The following is a 23,114-nucleotide window of genomic DNA, read 5'->3' on the forward strand; positions in this document are numbered from 1 at the left end:
TTTCCGTAATTAAAAGTACAAAATATATATATTTTTTTTGTGCAGTTTCAGCTGCATTTCATACCAGCGTATTTTGACCAAGAAATGTGTGTTTGCTAAACAAAATGCATGCAGGTTGGCAGGTCTGCAGAAACATAGTTTCTAGACAACTTTAACACTTTATTAGTATGCAGAAAAAAAGACGCTATATATTTCTAGCCACGTGTAAGGAAACATGATTTTTGAGCACGGAACCTACTTTTCCAATGTCTTACATTTACAGTGGCTCACGATATGGACATCATGGATCACCGGATTAGAAACCCCCCCCCCCCCCCAAAATTCTATTAAAAATGGGATTGTACGAGTAGACACATGGTCCCGGAAAAAGTAAAAAAAAATTAATTCAATCTGGTACAGTGGGGGCAAGATTACTTTATGAGCAATATATAATAATCCCTTAATTTATAGGGTTTTCAGCATTCCCTGTGGCAATGTCCTGATCCCCAGCAGGAAAATCAAACCTCGCACACTCAATGCAACATTCGCTGCTTTGATGAGGGTGTAGTTACACACATTAGAATACTGTTACAATTCAATTCAGTACTTGATTAGTTTCACTTTTAATAACCGTTACAGAGTAGACAAAGTGAGCATAGAATTTGAGTTCTATCCGTGAAGACACGAAAACCAATATGAGGAGATTGCAGTAACAATCTCACAAGATTTTAATCTCTGAGACAAGATTTTAATTTCTGAGACAAGAAATGCTACGTCTTTATACCCGTTGGTTACTCTTCCCTATTTCAAAATAAAAGTATGGCCTTTACCACTACGAAACAGAACTACTGCTGGATATCCAAAGAAAGTAGAATGTTGTCAATAGTGCCTTTATACACACACACCACCACCCCGCCCCCCGCCCCCCTAATTCTGAATACTTTGAAATTGTAATGAGATAATAAAGTATAAAATATTATAATTGATGAAGGAACCTCAAGAACCAAAGTTAGGCTCTATTTAGAAAACCCAGCAGGAGGAAAGGAGGCAAAAGAAAGAAAAGCGGGAGAGAAGGGACACCCAAATAAATGTAATTGCTCGAAACATAACTCTCAGTGGGTCAGATGCTACCGCTGTGATGACTTCATTTCAAAAATGGAGGAAAGTTGAGTGAGTGTTTATTTCTTCTGGAAAGATTCTTCTGGAAAGTAGATTTGGCTTTATTTTTTTGTTTTTGTGGCCAGACAACAGACAACAGCAATTTGTTAGTGCAGAAAATAGAAAAGAATGATGGCAAGGCAAGGAAAGTGAAGGAGTTGGCCTGTGCCACATACTGCAAAAACGTAGTTTAAACAAATTACAAAAAACATTATTCCCAAAAAGCTTTGGGAATAAAGACTTAACTATATTTGATGATTGATGATTTTTATTTTTGATCATTTCACTTTACATAATTTCGGAAAATAGAAGAGAACTTGTATTTGATTCTCTCTACTCTGAAAAAAAAAATTGATTTTGAGACACTTTCTTATGTGGAATGTTTTATAAGATTATACATTTTCAGAGACTTCTGTTTATACGTGTACATATATTGTTTTATGTCATTATTATCTATTTTATGGACATGACTCAAGCAAACTTATGCTGCTGTACCTCCAGGATTTGTGTTGTCTGATCTTTATTTTTTACAGAATTTTTTAAGAAATCAAGTAAAATGTTTTCTTTCTAAATGTGGTATTTTTCCCCCCTTGTTTTAAACATAGATGTTTCTGAGGCAGACAAGGACAGAGAGGTGGTGCAGAGATGGAGTCTTACTGTCGCCAGCAGCGATGCCGCCAGACGCTCTGTGGCTGATTTGAAAGCTGCCGTCTGCTGATTTTTATAAGGCTCCTCCATCTTCTTTTCCACCTGATGAGAGACACACACACGCGCATGCACGCACGCACACACACACACACACACACACACACACACACACACACACACACACACACACACACACACACACACAGAATTATTATTATGAACACACAGCACGCAGACAGACAGGCCGTCTCCCTACCAGATAGTGTCCAGGACCAGGGGCCTGCATGTCCTCGGGGCTGTGGAAGATGGAGGTGCGTTGGGCAGAGGAGCCGAAACCTCCCTTCCCGGATCGCCCACGAACGGCTTTCTTCAAACTCTCCTGGGCCAAACCGCAGTCAAACACATTGTAGGACCCCGGACCTGAATACCACAAGCAGCAGTTGCTGTTGTAATTGTTGTTGTGGGTGAAGCAAAAAACTGAGGCAAAATATAGGTTGTGAAGGAAAGGTGTTGGGTGTTTTATTACCTTCACAGTTCTTCCAAATATCAAATTTAAGTGAAATCTTAATGGAGCAGCATGAGTCTGCTGTTCTCCAACTTAAAAGATCAATGTCCCTCCCCTCTACTGCTCTCAATCAACTTCCATAAATATCACCCTCCTGTCTGATGGTTGTGGGGATAGAAGTTCTGTACAGAGAGTCATGTTATTTACACACACACACACACACCCACACACACACACACACACACACACACACACACACACACACAAAACACACACAAACATTATATATTAAAGGATGGAGATCTTAAAGTTCCTTGTGCTCCACCCGTATTGATTCCTCCCATTTTTACTAACTTTCTTCTTACTGACAACATCCCCAACATGATGTCGGGGATGTTGTAAAACTGTGAAAAATAAACCTAATGAACGTCAAATTCCTTCATAGCAGGATATATTCCCTGAGATCAATACCGTATTATCAGCCCAAGAGGCAAAGAGAAAGACAAAATTCCCCGTCAAGCTCAGCACAATGAGCAGAAACTGTGAAGGATGTTGTTTAAACTGATATTATAATCAACCCCAGAATGGAGATTGGACCTACAGTATTGAAAAAAGCCATTTGACTGTCATAGTTTAAGATTAGGGGATCGGTGGGCATGATTATGCATTCACTGGTTTTGTGTGATGGTAAAATAAAAAAGACGCGTGTGTATGCAAGTGAAGTGCAAAAGTGTTCACTTCGCCACCTTCAATGGACCCCCCCCCCCCCCCACACACACACACATTGTGTCCCTCTGACCTGGCGTGGCGTGCTTCAGGTGGTCGGGGGTGAAGCGCACGGCCGTGACGCCGAAGGGGCTTCTCTTGGCTCCGGTGGCTTTCCTCAGCAGCTCCAGGGCACAGCGCGGGTCGTTGTACGCGCCAACAGGGGGCGCCACCTCCCTCACTACACTGAACCTTTTATATAGGGAGAAGACGGAGGGGGAGAGAAATAATGTCATTTATATTCTTAGTGTACTATTACAGCTACTGTTGTTTACAATTGTGCAATATCGACTGCACTATTACTATTCATCTTTTCATATCATAAAAAAATTGTTCACATAGAACATTCTAAGGGAGAAAAAAATGCACCAACATTTTTTTTGAATCGGTGGTGTCATGAATTCAAATCAATATAAAACAACACATTTTAAATCAATTGAGAACAAAAGGGAGAAAAGCAAAACAAAATGGTGAGTGACGGCAAAATGATAATGGGAATGAAACGATAAGTACCAGCTAAAGATTCAAGATGCTATCATACATACTATGCATACTATGCTATCATAAAAAAAATGTGTGTGTGTGTGTGTGTGTATATATGTGTATATATATATATATACACACAGTACTGTGTGTGTATGTGTGTGTGTACAAAATATGTACCTGAATATATATGTAGAACAGCTATGGGTGGGATTTGCACCCCTCCTACTTCCTGTTGGGATTCTAGCTGAATAAATGGGTGTGACTCCATGATCCACTATTCAGGGAAGTGGGGGGAAATAAACACCCATTTCACTGTTGGGCTTTGAACCCTAAGTTCGAAGCCCAAGTTGAACTCTAACCCAGTTGAAGTTGAACTCCAACCCACTACCCTACCCACTGTGACATATCCACCCTGAGGATGGCGGGTTGAGCGAGAGCATGACAAGGTTACAGGACGGATGTCAAAGACGCCCCCCCATGCCAGCCATCAATTTGAAGCCGCCATTAAGACAAGGGGCAGCATGCTGAAAAACGATTAGAGGGAGTTAAAAAAAAAAAAAAAAAAAAGTTTTAGTGGTGCACAGCTGAATTATCGAGCACTTAGGAGAGAGAGGGAAGAGGGGAAGATGGGGAAGTGAAGAGGAAAAAAAGGGTTTCAACCCTCATCAGTTTCCCTAATTATGGAATCCGTTTTTACACATTACATTCACACATGCACATACGCAAGGCTAAAACATGTGATAATGAATACTCTTAGATAGATTAAAGGGTTTGGTAATTATTTTGCCAGTATTTAAGGTTTTTTCTTACGTTCTTTTTAATCCCCCGTTATATAGTATAAAGTGTTAATCAGTATTAATCATTTGTTGCCATTTTTCCTCGCACTGTCCGTACATCCCCTCCTGTGTTGTCCTTTTGGTGCGTCTAGTCTTCTTTATGTTAAACCCTGTTGAAGTTCCTTTGACCTTTTGTTTTTTATTTATACACTGAGCAACTGTTCTCCTGCAGTTTGATCTGTGAACCCATCCTTAGTTGTAAATATTTTTTTTAGTAAATAAACCGCAATTCTTTGCATTTTCTACCTGCGACTCTTGTGTCTTATATGTGGCTAGTGGTGGCGCAACGAGGCTTTCTGAAGCGTTGAAGCTTTTTGAACCTGAAAATTGGTTCACTCCTCGAAGCTACATTCACAGTGCTCCTGGGGGACATCTGCTGGTGCAATGAATGTAACACAACAAACATGACGTAATCTGAGTGATATGAACTGTGTCAACTGATTGGTGTGTATGGTGTAGAGGACAAGACTTTGCCCTTCCAAATGGTGCGTCCAGACTCTGTTTCCCCCCCATGTCAACTAGTCATGCTTGTTTATTGACTAGCATTTTTTATTTTATTTAAAAATAATTTATATATTTATATATATATATATATATATATATATATATATATACACACACACACATATATATATATATATATATACACATACATACATTTACTTTATTTATTTATACTTTAGTTATTTACACACACACACACACACACACACACACACACACACACACACACACACACACACACACACACACACACACACACACACACACACACACACACACACACACACACACACACACACACACACACACCCACCCATCAGGCACAACATTAAAACCACCACTAAAACACTAGCATCTTCTTCCATTGCTCCATGATCCAGTTCTGACGCTCACATGCCCATTGAATGCGCTTTTGGTGGTTCTGACACCTTTGTCTCATAGCAGCATTAACTTTTTCAGCTATTTGTGCGACAGTAGCTCTTCTGTGGGAACGGACCAGACGGGCTACACTTAACTCCCACCACGCATCAATGAGCCCATGGGCGCATGTGACCCTGTCACCGGTTCACCGGTTGTCCTTCCCTGGACAACTTTTGGTAGGCACTACCCACTGCATACCAGGAACACCCCACAAGAACTGTTGTTTAGGAGATGCTCTGACCCAGTCTTCTATCCATCACAATTTGGTCCTTGCCAAAGTCGCTCAGATCCTTACGCTTGACCATTTTTCCTGCTTCCAACACATCCACTTTAACAACTGACTGTTCACTTGCTGCCTCATCCATCACACCCCTTGACAGGTGCCATTGGAACGAGATGAGCAAAGTTATTCACTTCACCTGTCAGTGGTTTTGATGTTGTGGCTGATCGGTGTATATATATTGAGCTAATTTTGCATTTCTTATTATGGAGTGCAGTGGGGAGAGACCGACCATTTATGTAACCGCTTTGGCCGTCATGGTTTAGGTCGTAATTTGCCTATGAAAGCAAGCTCCAAAGCAGTGGTTCAGTGGAAATCGCTGGCAAGCTTGATACATGGATTGGAGCTTGGGTGTCAGACATAACATCACTGCCTCTGGCTCGCTCCCTCACAGAGGCAGAGCGGTAGAATTGTAGGAGACCAGGAAGAAAGCGGAGGCAGCACCAGAGGAGAAGGGAGCTGAGGCGGGTGTCAGCGGGTCTCGGGATAAAAACAAGCTAAAAAGGCCTCATTAAAAAGGCTGAATTTATAGTGCCGGACGTGCGCTGTCAGGACACTGGCCGCGTTTAAGCTACACTGATTGCACAGAGGGCGTTTTTACCCCGAAATTGCCTGAAACAAAGACAGACGTTGTGGGGCCACTTTGCATTGTGCCGGGTATGAATTTGTGAATTTATAACGGTTGTATTGCTCCCCTTTTCAGTGTCTCTTTAAAAATCATAAAATAATAATAATAATAATAATAATAATAATAATAATAATAAATATAGCTGCAGGCAGCAATACACAGGGTCCAGACTAGTCGTGTTGGGTGCCTTTTACAGTTACCTGGGTTCTCTAAAACGCAGCACAAAGTTCCAAGTTAACTTGAAGGCAGCATGGATTCCCCCTAGTCTGTCATCTCCTGGTTGCGCCTCTCGTTTCTTCAGTACTTTTTTTTTTTTTATATTGGGACTGACTTTGACGACTGGATTTTTTTTGAACAATGGCTTCTTTATTGTCTTCGATTTTCAGTAGTATTTCTGCGGGTACCATTTCACGGCTTAAATTTTTCCGACGCCACCTTGGATTTTAACCCCCTCATTGAGCCTGTGAGAGAAAAATGCTTACGATCAACTATTTTGAATGAGGACAAAGGCCTCCATCTCCAGAGAGGTTTTTTTTTTTTTTAAAACATTGTCTCTGTTTTCCCAGGAACCCCCCAACTTTATGTAAAGAGAAATGTTCTTTCTCTCTACAATGTCAATTCTACCATGGAAGAACCAGATCACATTTCGTCCTGTTTACCTTGTATGGAGATGAAGAATAACCACAGGGGAGCCTGGAGGTGCATTTGTAAGGGATTGTGATCCGCCTCTCCCAGGTCATTTACAAGTTCCTGTGAATTGACTGTTTGAGGTTGTCATCCAGGGAGACAGTTGAGGGACACAGACTTGTAAATGACTTCTGACCCAAGCCACACCCTCTGTTGTTGTGTAAAGCCCTCTTGACCAGAAATAAGATCAGACTGGTCAGAACACTGCTTTGGAGCAGTACTGAACCTCTCTCTTTATTCTGCAGAATAAATCATCTTGAACATTCTGTTTTTGTTTTCTTTTAGCGGGCAGATTAACCTCAACGATGATTGCAGAAGAATTTCTTCAACAAGTTTTACATTATTTTTTCGAGGGACGCTCAGTCAACATTTCATAGATTATTTCCCATTATTTTTTTCATTAATCCAGCAAAGTAATGTGACCACGGATTTAAAATATCAATCGAACAGATCGACTGACATCTACCAAGTAAGAAGTTATATAAATATACATGTAAATCGATAGTTTGGTCATTTCTAAAGACTATACAGGGACCCATTCAACCCTGCCCTATAGACAGGGTCCAACTGGCAATTCTCAATTGGAATTTGTACTTTTATAGTAAATAATATGATGTCATAAAGCGTCTTACTGTAAATCTCATCTTGTTCAATTTCGAACGACGTGTTCAAGTTCAAGTTCAAGTTCGAGGGGTTATTTGTCACATACATTAACATACGGTCATGTGACATATCAGTTAACCAAGACCAACTGAATATTTTGGGTCAAATTTGTTTGGCCTTTCACTAATATCTGCTCCGTATGTGGATCGATTTAGATGAAATTTAAACCATGAGATCCATGTTATAGATCGATTTAAACGACACCTTAACCGTGTTTCTAGCTTATGCCGAAGTATGTGTTTTAGATCGTTTTAGCCAGGTTCAACATTTTTCAGACTGGTGTCCTGGCACGTCAGTCTTAAAATCGCTCAACTTCTTGTCAGTTTTTCACTAGTACCTGCTCAGTATGTGGATCGTTTTGGATCAAACTTGTCGTCGTTTTGGATCAAGGTCGTTGTGACAGCCAGGTTCAAACAAGATATCAACCGTGTTTGTGTGTTATGCAAAAGTTGGTTTTCCAGATAGTTTTAGGCTTCAAAATTCCCTGAATTTTGGGTTATTTTTCCTTACAATAACAATAAGGGGCTGCCACACAATTACAATAAGGTTTTAGGTGTGTTTTAGCCCTGTGGGCTGGACCCCTAATGATAGGAAGCAATACATAGGGTCCAGTATCGACACCAATTACAAATTTTAGAGTTCCCATTGAACGTAGCATAAGTTCGTGCTGTTGCTGGTTTTTACATCAGCGTGTAGTACATCAGCAATACATCAGAGTTTTCCGAGTCCTGGTGACACGCAGAATTACTACTACAAGGCGATACACTTGTTACGTGTTATTACTTTATCCTCAATCTCAGAACACATTAGCTATCGGTCTGACGACAACGCTCTATCCTAAAAATCAGAACATGTCTACTCAGTGGAAGGAAATCACTCCGTGTGTAAATTCCTAACAACACGGTTCCATTTAAAATGGATTAAACACTGCATGTCTGCTTGCATGCACACACACACGCACACACACACACACACACACGTGTGTGTGTGCGCAAGAACAGTTTTTTATGAGCTACGATTGTTCCTGGATCATGCAGTGCGAACACAGAAGAAAAGGTCAGTTTCTCCAAAGTTTCCATTTCCTGCGGTGCAAAAACCCCTTCTGGGTTCCGGCTTCTGGGTTCTTAACTTGGGATGATGATGTCACAAAGGGGCTTGCTCCTGAAACTAATTATATAGTCTCAACGTTCTTCTACTTCCGTTAAAGTTACGGTTCGGCTTTCATGCGAACCACGAATCAATTGCAAATTTAACCACTGCAGCTGGTACTTTTTAAAGTGATAATTCCATAAATCTGGATGCAGAGTTGCAGTGAAAAGAAGAGACGAGACAGATGCGTGCTGTGTTTCACTCTGAAGTGCAATGATTGGTTCACGGTACGTCACGTTATGTTGCTGTTACATTACGCCATGTGGTGAATGAGCTGGCCGCTGCTGTGCTCCGCCACTATGCGTCTGCTCATCCGCCATATTGGAGGGGTCAAGATCCGCGAGTAAACAAAATACGGTGTATTGAGAGATGTAGACTTCTCTACAAAATCGACTGTAACTTGCTTCATTCCGAACTGATTTTGATAAATTTTGGTTTGTTATAAATGTGAGAAATTGAACATGATGCTGGAATTATATTTAGTTACTGGGGGCAGATCTAATCTAATCATCAAAAGAAGAAGCGTGCCTCATATTGCACTTTCATTTAACAATTAAGTTTTGAATATACAGTATTTTATGAATTTTAAGATTTTATTGAAACATTGGACATTTTAAATGTTGTTTTCATTTAAGACCATGGGCAAAACTACCTTGCTTTGTTTCTTTTATAGAATAAATACACCGCATTCCAAATTATTATGCAAATGATAGTCAGTATAATTTTCAAGTCATCAACCGTTGGGGTATAATTCAGATGTTATTGAACAAACCTCCCAATGATAACGGGATTTTTTTCAAAAATAAAAACTCAAAATGCACTGTTCCAAATTATTGTGCACAACACAGTTTCAAAACATTTATAGGTTGTGAAGAACTGAAAATGGTCATTTGTTGAATGTGCAGCATGAGGAGGTCATATTTACTGAAATCAAAAGCTATGTCAATCAAAAACATCTTAACAGGCCAAGTTACAGGTTAACATAGAACCCTTCTTCGATATCACCTTCACAATTCTTGCATCCATTGAACTTGTGAGTTTTTTAAGAGTTTCTGCTTGAATTTCTTCGGAGGATGTCAGAATAAAAGCCTCCCAGAGCTGCTGTTTTGATGCCAACTGCCTCCCACCCTCATTTTGCTTGAGGATGCTCCAAAGGTTCTCAATAGGGTTGAGGTCATAGGAGGATGGGGGCCACACCATGAGTTTCTCTCCTTTTATGCCCATAGCAGCCAATGACACAGAGGTTTTCTTTGCAGCATGAGATGGTGCATTGTCATGCATGAAGATGATTTTGCTACGGAAGGCACGGTTCTTCTTTTTGTACCATGAAAGAAAGCGGTCAGTCAGAAACTCTATATACTTTGCCGAGGTCATTTCCACACCTTCAGGGATCCTAAAGGGGCCTACCAGCTCTCTCCCCATGATTCCAGCCCAAAAAATGACTCCTTCCCACCTCCTTGCTGACGTTGCAGCCTTGTTGGGACGTGGTGGCCATCCACCAACCATCCACTACTCCATCCATCTGGACCATCCAGGGTTGCACGGCACTCATCAGTAAACAAGACTGTTTGAAAATGAGTCTTCATGTATTTCTGGGTCCACTGCAACCGTTTCTGCTTGTGAGCATTGGTTAGGGGGGGCCCAATAGTAGGTTTATGCACAAGTGCAAGCCTCTGGAGGATCCTACACCTTGAGGTTCGCGGGACTCCAGAGGCACCAGCAGCTTCAAATACCTGTTTGCTGCTCTGTAACGGCATTTTAGCAGCTGCTCTCTTAATCCGATTAATTTGTCTGGCAGAAACCTTCCTCATTATGTCTTTATCTGCACCAACCCGTCTGTGCTCTGAATCAGCCACAAATCTCTTCACAATCTCTTCTTAAGTTTTCGTGAAATATCTTGTGTTTTCATACCTTGTCCAAGGCATTGCACTATTTGACACTTTTCGGCAGCAGAGAGATCATTTTTCTTTCCCATGTTGCTTGAAACCTGTGGCTGCTTAATAATGTGGAACGTCCTTCTTGAGTAGTTTTCCTTTAATGGGGCTCACCTGGCAAACTAATTATCACAGGTGTCTGAGATTGATTTCAGTGATCCAAAGAGCCCTGAGACACAACACCATCCATGAGTTTAATTGAAAAACAAAAAATTAAATGTTTATGACACTTAAACCCAATTTGCATAATAATTTGGAAGGCGGTGTAGAAAGCAAAGGTAAATTTGTCTTTTGCCCCCTTTTATTTTTTTATATTTGCTGATCCGAAAAATGATCCAATCCCTGACTCAAAACCGTGATACCATCCGAACCATGAGTTTTGTGATCCGTTGCAGCCCTACTAATTTGTGTTCTAAATGAACATGGATATTGATCAAACTCGAATGACAAGACGTCTGAAATGTCCTGGTTCTAACGAGACCTCAACTATGTCTCTGTTTACTGGGAATGTCGTGTTTCGGATATTTTTAGCCCGATAGCCCGATAGCCCGAAAGCCCGATAATAATAATAATAATAATAATAATAATAATAATAATAATAATAATAATCATAATAATCATAATAATCATAATAATCATAATAATCATAATAACAATCAATACAAATTGAACTGGAAAACAAATCAGGAATATGAGGAAGGTTTACGTTTTTGGCCACTTAACAATGCGTTTTTAGAATACCCTTTGTTTATCCTACATTTATTTGTTTTTTACCAAGGGTCTCATGGAAACATGATGATTAACCTTATGAAGTGCTGGATGAAGAGGATGGGAATAGAGGCTTAGCGTGGGAAGAGAGAAAATTCTTTACAAGTTTTTTAAAATGGAAAATGACGAAATAAAAAAAATTAAAATAAAATAAAAACATCTTTGGAAGAAAGTGAATTGAATTACACAAGAAAAATGGGGAAAAACACAATCTAAAAAGTGCCGAGGAGAAGAGAGGGGTAAATAGTAGGAGGTGATGGATGGAAGAGGAGGAAGGAGAAAGGGGAGGACAAGCAGGGGAGGTGGAGAGATGTCAGGGGGGAATCTCTGCATCTTCATCCCAGTCTCATAAAGTGGTGGAATTGATGCTTTGATTCTGGGAAATTAGGAAATGGGGGAAGTAGTGGCGGTGGCGGTGGAGTGGAGTGGAGGATTCCAGCTGTTCCTCTTATCTCTTCCTTCCTTCCTCCTTCCCTCGCTCTGGTCCTCCCTCCCCCATCCCCTCCTTCCAACACATCAACAGGGTACACGCTTGTGACGGCACCAGCCTCGCAGGGACACAGCTCTGAGGAAACAATCGTTTGTATCTGCAGAGCAGAGATTGTTTGTGATGCCCGTGCACGCTCACGCACACACACACACACCCACACACACACACCCACCCACACACACACACACACACACACACACACAGAAGCTCCTCGGCAGGTGGCAGGGATGACTTCACAGGGTTGAGCAAGGCACTAACACAGCATGGGGTCATGGAAAACCAGGTCAAAGGCCTGAATCACACACACATGCACTGTGTGTCTGTGTGTCTGTGTGTCTGTGTGTCTGTTATTATACTTGTGAGGACCGCTCTCCGAATTGACAATTTTTTGGTGCACCAGCAACATGGGTCCTCACTTTGATGCTAGTATAAGAATGTGTGTGTGTGCGTGCGTGCGTGCGTGCATGCGTGCGTGCGTGTCTTAGAGTGATAATTAAGAAATCCCTCATATGTGCGTAGGTTCAGTGTAAGGGCGTTGGCATGACAACTCGAGGAGCTCAGTTGTCTCTGAGAATATTAGTTTTCATATCTTTTATCTTCCCTCCACAAAGTCCTTTAATAAAGTAATCTTCACCATCCTCTAAAGACACTGTCCACTCTCAGCACATCAATTAAACACACATCTGGCTCACTACCTTGGATCTATAAATTAATCTAAGACATTCATTTGGAAATTTCTTTCTCCTCTATGAAATGGTAAATTGAATTCCCTTTTGCCACTGTCGATCGTCATTAAAGCGATTCTTATCAGCGGGAGTATTGGATAACTGGGTGTATAGGAATGTAGCTGCAGGGGGGGTTAAGGCTAAGCTCCCTTTTTCCTGTGGCTCATTAAATCAATATTTGTGTGCATGAACAATTCCATCCCACAAACCACGATCAGGGCCTTAATGCGTAATGTAATTACACACAACCTGAAGCTGCCAATTCACTTTTGCACTTGTGTGAATAAAATGGAGCCTGGAAGTAGTACTATAGGAGACGGGGGAAGAGTTCCCCACTTTGAAATCAGAAGTAATCAACACCAACCAATGAGAAGAGAAGTCACCAAAGCGACAACCTTCAGTTGCTATATACTGTACATAATTAAAGGCTATAGCCTTTCAAACGGCAATACATAAAATCATCAGTGTTGGGTGGTCCCAGGTCCCAGAATTCAAGTTGTTGTTGTTTTATTCTTGGTCACTTACTGTAAGGTGGCTGGATATCTTTGATCCTATTATATCCTAGATATATCGACAGTTTATTGATCACAACTCGCTACGCTGGTTAATCAAATACACCACGGCTGCTGTGCACAAGAATCAGTGCATTCTTGCCAGGAAAGGCGGACCCCGCCACCAACAAGGTAAACAGCACATAGAGGCGCACATGCAATACGCTAATACGTTGAATGGCTGTTTCTCATAAAGTGCCAGCTGAATCAAATCATTCAAGCATCAAATATGGGATTTTTTTTTTTTAACAAAACAATCTTATGGATTACCACTTTCATTTAAGATTCAGGTAGCACACTAGCACAGACGTGCATCACTGCAGAGTACCTTGGAGTCAGAGAGGAAGGGAGGGCCACTGATGGAAATCCTGCCATGGGGAGTCTCAGGCTTCTCAAACTGACTTCTGATATGGTACTGCCCAGGACCTGGAACCCCCTGGGGGAGTCAAAAATAAAGGGAAACCTGGTATTCATTTGAATATGAAAAACCATCAGAATGAAAAAAAAAAAAAAAAAACACAAAAAAACGGGGAAGCACAACATGAAGAGAGAAGAAAGATGAAAGCGGTGAGAGGGAATAGACTACACATTTGAATACACTACATTTACAAATGAAATAGTTCCATAACAACATACAGTATGTGCTTATTAGGGGTGTCACGATTCTCCAAATCCACAAAGCGATTTGACTTTTGATTTTAAGGTCACGATTCGATTCCATTTTTGTTTTAAACATTTTTTTTCCAGCACTGACGGCTATGCCAGTGTTCGACTATCAGGTCTTGTTTTGTAAAGAAAAACACCTAGTTCTCAAAAGGTCACTTTTATTTGAATATAAAAAATTATAAATAATAATAAATATATTTGAATATTTAAACACACCTAGACAGTTAAGAGCTTTAGCAAAACTAGACTTTAGAATGATGAAGAATAAGTTACTTATTACACTAGTTTTAAGTTACTCGCCAAAATAAGAGCAGAAAAACGGATACTGTTTTTGCCGGAAGGGAACGCTTGTCGTAAACGGCAAATTACTACCTGCGCTCTGATCAGAGCCATCTTTTCTGCAAACAGAGCAAATAAAAACTCTAGATGTATTTAATTTACTCTTTTTCCTGCTGCTGCTCTGCTGTGGAGCAGATGGCAGATCACTCCTGAAAAAACCCTGCCCGTGTGCTCACGGTCTGGTGGCAAATACCCCGTGGCCCGGCACCGTCCACAAGCCGGTGGTTGGGAACCTGTACACTATAGGACATCGTCGGTGATGGTCAGGTTTATTTCCCACTTTCACCGCCACATCTTTGGAATTACTGGACATTCTGGTCAAAGGCACTCTCCCTTGTACACAGTGAAATGTCGGAGGAGAGGGATACTGCTGCATCTCCGCCGACTTGGCACACAATTACCGGGAATATTTCTCTCTAATGTGTGTTCACTGTGCAACAAACCGAATGAACTTATATTGAACTTTATTGTTTTGGGGGGGGTTTTTTGTAATATTTTATTCCTGCAGCCCTAGTGCCAAGGGGGCGGTGCGGTGTGCGTTGAGGGATGCTGTGCAGCGGACCCCTCCGGAACCGACCCCAGCTCAGTTGGTCCGGACCGGGAGCCACAGTCGACTCCGCGGAGGGCCCTGCACCCCCGAATGCACACTGCATTTGTTTACCGGCGGATCTTGACCGCACCAATATGGCGACCATGTCGGACAACATTACCCACAAAAATACAGGGAGAATTGCGAACCTGCATGTGATACCGTAGTTCGAAATCAAACACTCATTGAAGTCATGGCACCCCTAATGCTAATCAGAATCAGAATCAGAATAGTCTTTATTGCCAAATAAGTTTACACGAACAAGGAATTTGTCTTGGTGTTATGGGGTGTGCTTGGTGTTATGAGGTGTGCTGTGATAGTTCTACGGTGAAACAAAAGCCAGTTTACGGACTACATTTCTGAGGACACTGCTCATGGTTATGTTTAATTGAGTCCATATGTGCGGGGAATAACAGGTAAATGAGAGGCGACATTGTCCCTCAGACATGCAAACTCAGAGGCAGAAATAGGTGAGTAAGAGTTCCGCTTAAAATAACAAAACTAAAACTGATTTATGTGTGTGTTACCAAAAACTGGGAGGCTACACTATACTCAGCCTTTTGGGATTAGTTACAAACTTTAAAACATTTTTCTTGAAGCAATGTCCCTCAATCCGGAAATATACCAACTCTATTCAAATCTCGTAAAAAAAGGTTTCAGAGCGTGAACATTATTCTCCGCTTTACAAAGTTCACAAAGGTCCGGTGTAACAGAGTTGACCCTTCAAAGCGGAGAAGACACTAAAAAGGGATGTCAGTGTTTTTGCCGCTGTTGCCCGAAGAATTACAAACAGGTTAACCAATTACACATTGACCAGATGATAGCCCATGTAAATCAGCACTGCCCTTGTGGGCTGGGTTCAACTGTGTACGTCATACTACCCCACCCTCAGCACCCAGTGAAGCACACACACACACACACACACACACACACACACACACACACACACACACACACACACACACACACACACACACACACACACACAGGTTAATTAGGTGCAAGTGCGCCTTGTTGACCAGCTGACCTGCTGCAGGCTGTTTTGGGCTCAGTGAGCTGTGACCCTCAGTGTTTAAGGTGCTCCAGTGATTAGCGAAGAGAAACCTTTTATCAACGCAACTCTTTGTCCCCGTCCCCCTTTCGTTTAGTGACAGGGCCGCTGATTGTAAACGGCCACAGTAACACCATCCCTTTGTTCCAAATATCAGTTGGCAATGAACTTAAGATTTGCTCACTGTAGAAATGCATTTGCCTGAGATATTAGAGAGGGTATTAGTAGAATGGTGAAGAAACCTTGGGTTATATATATATTTTTTTTTACAAATAAATTTTTTTAACACTTTGGACAGGACATTTTTTAACACTTTGGCTGTTGCGAATAGGAGACTTCTGTGTAGGTTAAACGCACACTATGTTAAACTCTATGGGAGCTGAGCAGCCACAGGTCATTAAGGTTGGACTGTCGGCATGATCTCTGGGAAGTAAAAGTGTTTGTCCTGGGTGTCCCTGCAGCTCATAATGACCCATCTGCTGTGTGTGAGTTTGTAGGTGTGTGTGTGTGTTGTGTCAGGTATCACACTAATGATGACGGATGGGAGAGCAGCCTTAACAGTAGGGGGTCCAACCGCAGCAGGGCGCGCACACACACACACAGACACAGACACACACACAGACACACAGACACACAGACACACAGACACACACACACACACACACACACACACACACACACACACACACACAAAAGTTGATGGCTCAAAGTCACAGAGTGAATTTCAACATACGATTCTGCTTGTTTTCCTATCTATCTATCTATCTATCCATCCATCCATCCATCTATCCATCTATCTACAGTTGTGACAGAAAATATTAACAACATTCAAAAAAATGCATTCTTGAAAATTGTTCTTAATTAAAACAATTTAGGTATCAACATAAGCATTCCTTTTGCATGCAGTGGACCAAAAATAGGCTGAAAAAAAAAAAGTGATCTTTGCTGATTTCATACAGGCAAATGTCCTGGATTAGCACCTTTTACACCTTTAACAAGTTGTGAGACAGAATTGGATTTCAAGCAGGTGATTATCTTTTAATTAGTAAGTGATCATTTAACGAATTCAAATGGAGAAAAGTTCTTATTCTGCAGTTTTGTGTCACTGTGTGTGCGACCCCCGGGAACCCCAAAATAAAAGCTGGACTGTTCTGAAGTGGCCAGAAATGTACACCTGGGGAGCGATCCGAACACATTGGCAACGACATCGAAATCTGAGAACTGGAGCAGTTTGCAAAAGCAGTGGACCAAACCGCCGGTAGAGAGGTATAGGAATCTCAGGCTTTAGGAAGCACTTGGCTGGTTATTTTCTCCGTATTAAATCTAGGATGTGAATAATTATGCCAATGCTACAGTTTCTGTCGATCAACAGTGAGATAAAGAATTGTGGAGGCCAAATGCTTGTCACTTTCAACAGAAAAAGAGTTAAAAAAAAAAAAAATGTCATACTTTACCAGACAGAAGTGAAAGCTTGAACCCTGATAATTGGTTGATTTATATTTTGTTTTCAAAAAATATATACCGATATTTCATATTTTCATATATATTTTATGTTGTGCTGTACCATCATAGTTTCCCCATGGGATCAATGAAGTGATACCTTATCTTTAACCAGTAGTTTCCGCTAAAATGTATCAGCAGTGCAAGCTGCTTTGGATAAAAGTGTCTCCTGAGTGACTTAATTCCACAACAGGCTGGGCCGAGACAGTGAACGGAAAGTCCTTGAGCTCTCTCTCTCTCTCTCGCCCTCTCTCCCTCTCTCACTCTCTCGCTCTCTCGCTGTCTCAGTAAAATCCACCAAGCGGGGAAATAAAGCTTCACATGGCATTGCTGCACAGCGCTCAAGTTCATGTGCAGGTGAGTAACTCCCAGCCACTCGAGCGGCTACAACGTATTGATGCCGGAGTGTGTAGGTGTGTGTGTGTGTGTGTCTGTGTGTGTGTGTGTGTTTGTGTGTGTGTAGGGCTGTGATTAAGGCTTATCTTCTACTGCCCTCTACAGGTGGAAACGTGAATAAAAAGACCAACGAAAGACCAGAGCGGTGGAGGGAGTGGGAGGAATTTCGACTTCATTCACAATCATCGCACTTGGCTTCAGAAATTCCAACAGTATGTAAGTTGTATTTTTTTATTCTAATATCAGTATAGCATATGGTGAACAACCTGTTGCCACCTTATATATTATATACCACCTTATAGTACTAATAGAACACTAGTACTATCTTTGCATATTGTTGCTAATCCTGTTGACTTCTGTTTACATGGGTGCAAATATTTTTATTCAATTTTTACTGTTTTACCAACTTCTGCTGATTCTATATATTTCATACAGTATATCTGACTAATTCTGTTTTGTATCTCTTTGTGCTTTTTGGCTATTTGTATATATATGGCCTTGACCTTGATCCAAGTAAATGTTAATGTACCTGGCGGAATAAATTGATTCTGATGTAACACCTGAGGTTCTCCCTTTTTAAGTGTGTGATGAATTTTCAATAAAATACACACACACACACACACACACACACACACACACACACACACACACACACACACACACACACACACACACACACACACACACACACACACACACACACACACACACACACACACACACGCCACCTTCTTTTCCTCCTGCATAGCCACCAGTTCATGGTAACGAGGGATGAGCAGCTCAGACTTGCTCCTCTCTTCCTTTCGCAGGTTGACATTCTCATAGTGGGTGATCAGGGCTCTGGGAAGAAAAGGGAAATATATAAAAGAATGAACGAAGAAGAGAAATGGAGTGGAGGGGACGCGGATAGGGAAAGAAAGGATGGTGACGAGGGACTGTGACAGAGGGAGACGATTAGGGCTAAAAAGTGCATCTCTCCAATTCATCTCACTGACCTTCTAGCCTCAGGACATAGTTAATAGGGACGCAGGAGAGATACAAGTGAGTGAAGGAGGGTGAAAGGGAAGGAATAAAAAAAAAAAATTAAATGAGGAAAGGAGTCAAGCTGTAGGGAAGAGGGCAGAGTGAGAGATGTGGAGAACGCAGGTGATAAAGAAAGACAGATGGGAGAAGGAGGCAGTCGAAGAGAGGGAGCAGCGATGGAGGAGAAGAGAGAAGTCCGAAGTAAGCTCCATTGGGATGTTGATGTCTTAAGGAATGACGCTGCTCTGTAACCTTGTGAAGCATAGACGCAGTGTTGAAATAGAGCGATGTCAACACACAGCACCTTGGCTCCAAAACAGTGGTGTTCAAACTCTTTTTGCCAAGCCTCGGATTTCAGAGAAATTGACGCCCGCCCACACGTCCCAAAAAGTAAACATTTTTAAATGGCATATGCAAACTAACATAGTTTATAGTAAACCAGATCAAGTGCTAACATTCATTTGTGGCTTGTATTGCCTATTCACAGGCTTACGGGGGCAGAAAGGTACACAACTAGTGAGAAAATTATAATAATGAAACAAATAATGAAAATAAATTAAATATGAACAAATTGTATAATTTTAAACATAAACTATTATCCTATAAGATTGAGAAACTTTAAATAAACGTATTTCATTAAATAAAAAAAGAAAAGGTAATCTTCCTAAAATTCAATTTTTTTGATCTTTCCATTTATTTTAATCTTTCCAATCTTTAAATTCTTCCGTTCCCCTCCGGGGAGCTACCACAGTTTGAATATGACTGCTCCTGAGGGATCAGAGCGATATTTCACTGTGACTGGAGGGTTTCTCTGTTCAGGACACTCTTTAAAGGAAATGGAAGCGGATTATATCTTCAATATGAACTGTAATTAACGCATAACTTAACATAATGCTTTGCACCTGAAAAAGGAAATCCACTTTGTCAGTTGGAAAAACAATTGAGAAGGTGGTCAGGATTTGGGGTTAGTTATCAATAAGTCTTTAAATGTAAATCCATTCAAAAATACATAGGAAGTTAAATGAACAATAATAACATATTTCTTTAAAGCTGAATGTGACGCTTTGTGGTACCATAATAACTTTTAATTAGTATTTGTACTGCAATTGGCCTCACTGAAATCACCATATAGAAGAGCTGAATATAAAAAAAAAAAAAAAAGAAAATAACGAGCCAAGAAACACTCCCTCCCCTGAAATTGAATATTTTGAATATTGAATATATTTTATGTATTTCATATTATTTTTAAATATCATTTATATATCATTTTAATATATTATATTTTGACTGCCGAATCAGCCTTGAAAATTCAACTGGTTGAGGGAATTCAAATATTGTAAAAAGACATTTTAAACACCTTGTTTAAAATGTGCGCATATAAACACACTGGACACTGCAGATGGTTTTCTTCCTGAGACGCTGTGTGTTATAGACTCACTGATTAGGGTGATATTGTCCCGGACCTGGCCCCTCCGGCACCCTGGACTGGATCCTCTTCTCCGTCAGCTTTCCAAAGTGGATTCCTTTGTACTGTTGAGCGGAACTCTGCTCCGACTGGGGACAGAGGGAGAAGGACGGAGAAGGGATGAATGAGAAAGAGATGTGAGAGAAAGAAAGGTGGGACAGAACAAAGGCAGGGCAGGGGGAACAGGTAAGCATGATAAGATAAGAGGTGAATAATGCCAAAAAGGAAAAGAGAGAGAGAACACGACACTGAGAAAGGGAAATGGGAGGGAAAGGGAGTGAAAGAACAAGATAACCGGAGGATAAATGGCTGAACAAAAGGAGGAGAAAACGGGAGTTAATTCGTTTACACTTATCTCCCGGCCGGGCTCCGTGAAGGCCGAGCCGCATGAAATGTGAAGTTCAGTCAAATGTCAGAGTGTATCAGAGATGCGGAGACTTGGCCTCACTCTGGCCTTTCAGACGCAGCCAGCGCCCCGTGGCTTCACAAGAAAGGCCACATCTGGAAATAAGGAGCCACTTTGTCTCTATCCAGGTTTTAAACGTCTACGACTCCCTCGTGAATGTATATTTATCCGAAGAATAAATGGCAAAGAACATTTAAAAATCAAAAACAAAAAAGACTGGATGATGGCATTGCTCCACTTAAAAGTGTTATTGTTTGAATGTCCTAATAAGTAATGGAATCCAGAAAAACAGTGTGGGGACGGGATACAGAGTAACGGGTAAAGAGTCGGGATGGGTATCGTCTAGATTTTAAGGGTACTACTACTCTTACCGATACTGCTTATCAATCTGGTACTTTAACGGTTCTCTATCGGATTATGGGCTGACTTCACGCTCGCCGACGGGTTTTTGAAGATCGCCGAGCAAGGCCCCAGATCGGAGGAAAATCATAGCGCGCTCCCGTGAGCGACGAGCGTGCGGTGTGAAGCGCTCACAACGCGATCCAATTGCTCGCCGAGCGCTCATCGATGGATCACAGACGCCGGCGAGACATCAAGCAGGTTTAATATCTGGTCGTGTCGGGGTCCAGTCGGGAGCGATGCAACGAGTTACAGCCAATGAGAGCAGACACGGGGTGGGGGGGGGGGTCGAGAAGGACAGAAGGGAAGACGGCAGTGCACAGAGCAGCAGCCACACTCAACGTACCCATCTTATTTTTCTCCTCTAGTTTTTTAATATATAGATATAAAGAATTTCTTAATCTTACTGCAAGTTAGAATTGGGTTATATAAAATCTATACTGTATATATTATGATATAAAATACTTTTTCTTAATTTCTCCATAACCGTTAACAGTACCGCTAACGTCGGAGCTCATCGATACCACGGTCTTTAATAATTTAGCCCCAGGGCCCATTAAATAGGCACGCCGAGTAGTCGAATTCAGTCATTGAACAGCCAAATCAAATTCGACTGACAAAATTCTGAGTCAGGTACAGCCTACAGGTCCTATATAATTTGAATCCATATTTCAGTATTCTCAGTTGTTTCACCATTTTTCACCAACAGTTTTGTTTGAACATATGAAAAAGTGGTTGGTCAACAGGGCAACTACACCGTACGAGATGGTTGACAACGGCCCAAAACTGGCAACTGTTATTGTCGCGTCCTGCAATGTTATGAGAAAAAAGAAAATCCAAACAGGTTATTTTCAAAATCAACTATACATTTCAACTGTAGTGTGGGTTTGAATTATCCCTACGTTTGGAATCACATTACAATAATTATCAAATCAATACTTTTAGTTTTGTCTTGTTTTTCAATTCCTTACTGTTCAAAAAAATTACCAAAACTAAAATACTGATGTTAGATAAAAAAGGCTGAAACAGCGATGCCACTCGACACTAGTTTGTCACAAAGTCCTGCACTTTTTTGGGACAAATGCTCCTCGCTGCCCTGTCCTTTACGTCTACTTTGCAAGTAATTGTAGAAGAGATGTGAAGTTCTGTTTTCCTCCGAGCAGCTTTGATGAAGTAGCAAACGTAACAAATGTCGACAGAATGCAAATAGATTTCGTCATCAATGTTCAGTAACAAACACCCGACGACATTGTGCGTGACATTGACTTCAGAGGCGGAAATTGCCTATTTATGTTCAAGGACAACTTTGAATGGCAAAAAAACACGAGCATGGGGGTAAAAACATCTTCATTCAAATTTTGATCAAACGGGAATGAATAGTTATATTCATTCAATACTAAACATTCAGTCGAGGGTCAGTGCACGGGGCTGTCGGCATTGCACAAACTCAGATTACACTGTAAGAAATAATAAGAATATCGCATTTTCTTCTGCAAGCGTTAGAGCCAAAAAATACAGCAGAATCCCAACTTTTGCTCTGCCATCAAACCTCCAGAAAACTTTTTTTTTTACCGCCGTCATTTTTTTTTTCAAACCCCATCACCTTAATTTAAATTCAGTCAGATGGTGCAGAGCAGCGAGCTCTGGAGTTTATGTCTCAGTAAATGCAGAGAACCAATTGATTGGTTGGTGCCTTTTGGGAGTGATAAATAAGGTGTTATTTTGAAACTTCATTTGAATTCCAACACTCTTCTCTGTACAAAAAGCCTAATTCAAGTTCTTCTTGCACTGGGCATATGAAGTGACAATTAGGAAGTTACTTCTTTTTTATTTTATCGTTTGTTATTATTACTGCCTATTGTTTTCATGTGAGCTGCTGGGACGTTGCAATTTCCCTCTGATGATGAATAAAGTATCTAGCTATCTATCTTTCCGTCCATCTTATTTTCCAATCACTGGGAGTCAATCCAAGTGATTGATTTTCAATATTCCGTTGACCCCTGGTGATCGCAAAACATGACGCCTATATACTGGACCTTTCCTGTCATTTCTATTGAAAATAAAAGTAATCTAACAGTTAAACCTCATCATACAGAGGTGGTCC

At 41.1% G+C, this 23,114-nt stretch overlaps 1 protein-coding gene across 1 annotated transcript in view; it reads right to left on the reverse strand.

Moving 5' to 3' along the window:
• stpg2 (sperm-tail PG-rich repeat containing 2) overlaps positions 1-23,114 on the reverse strand; it is a gene marked incomplete at both ends in the record, with an annotated part of 67,769 nt that overhangs the window by 40,943 nt on the left and 3,712 nt on the right. Inside the window, 6 exons of the mRNA XM_080004213.1 lie at positions 1,795-1,887; positions 2,042-2,205; positions 3,090-3,249; positions 13,505-13,612; positions 18,446-18,557; positions 20,179-20,294. Of these exons, the coding sequence (XP_079860339.1) occupies positions 1,795-1,887; positions 2,042-2,205; positions 3,090-3,249; positions 13,505-13,612; positions 18,446-18,557; positions 20,179-20,294 (753 nt within the window). The remainder of the gene's footprint in view (positions 1-1,794; positions 1,888-2,041; positions 2,206-3,089; positions 3,250-13,504; positions 13,613-18,445; positions 18,558-20,178; positions 20,295-23,114) is intronic.

Source organism: Zeus faber (genome assembly GCF_960531495.2).
Source record: "Zeus faber genome assembly, chromosome: 7".
Taxonomy (NCBI): Eukaryota; Metazoa; Chordata; class Actinopteri; order Zeiformes; family Zeidae; genus Zeus; species Zeus faber.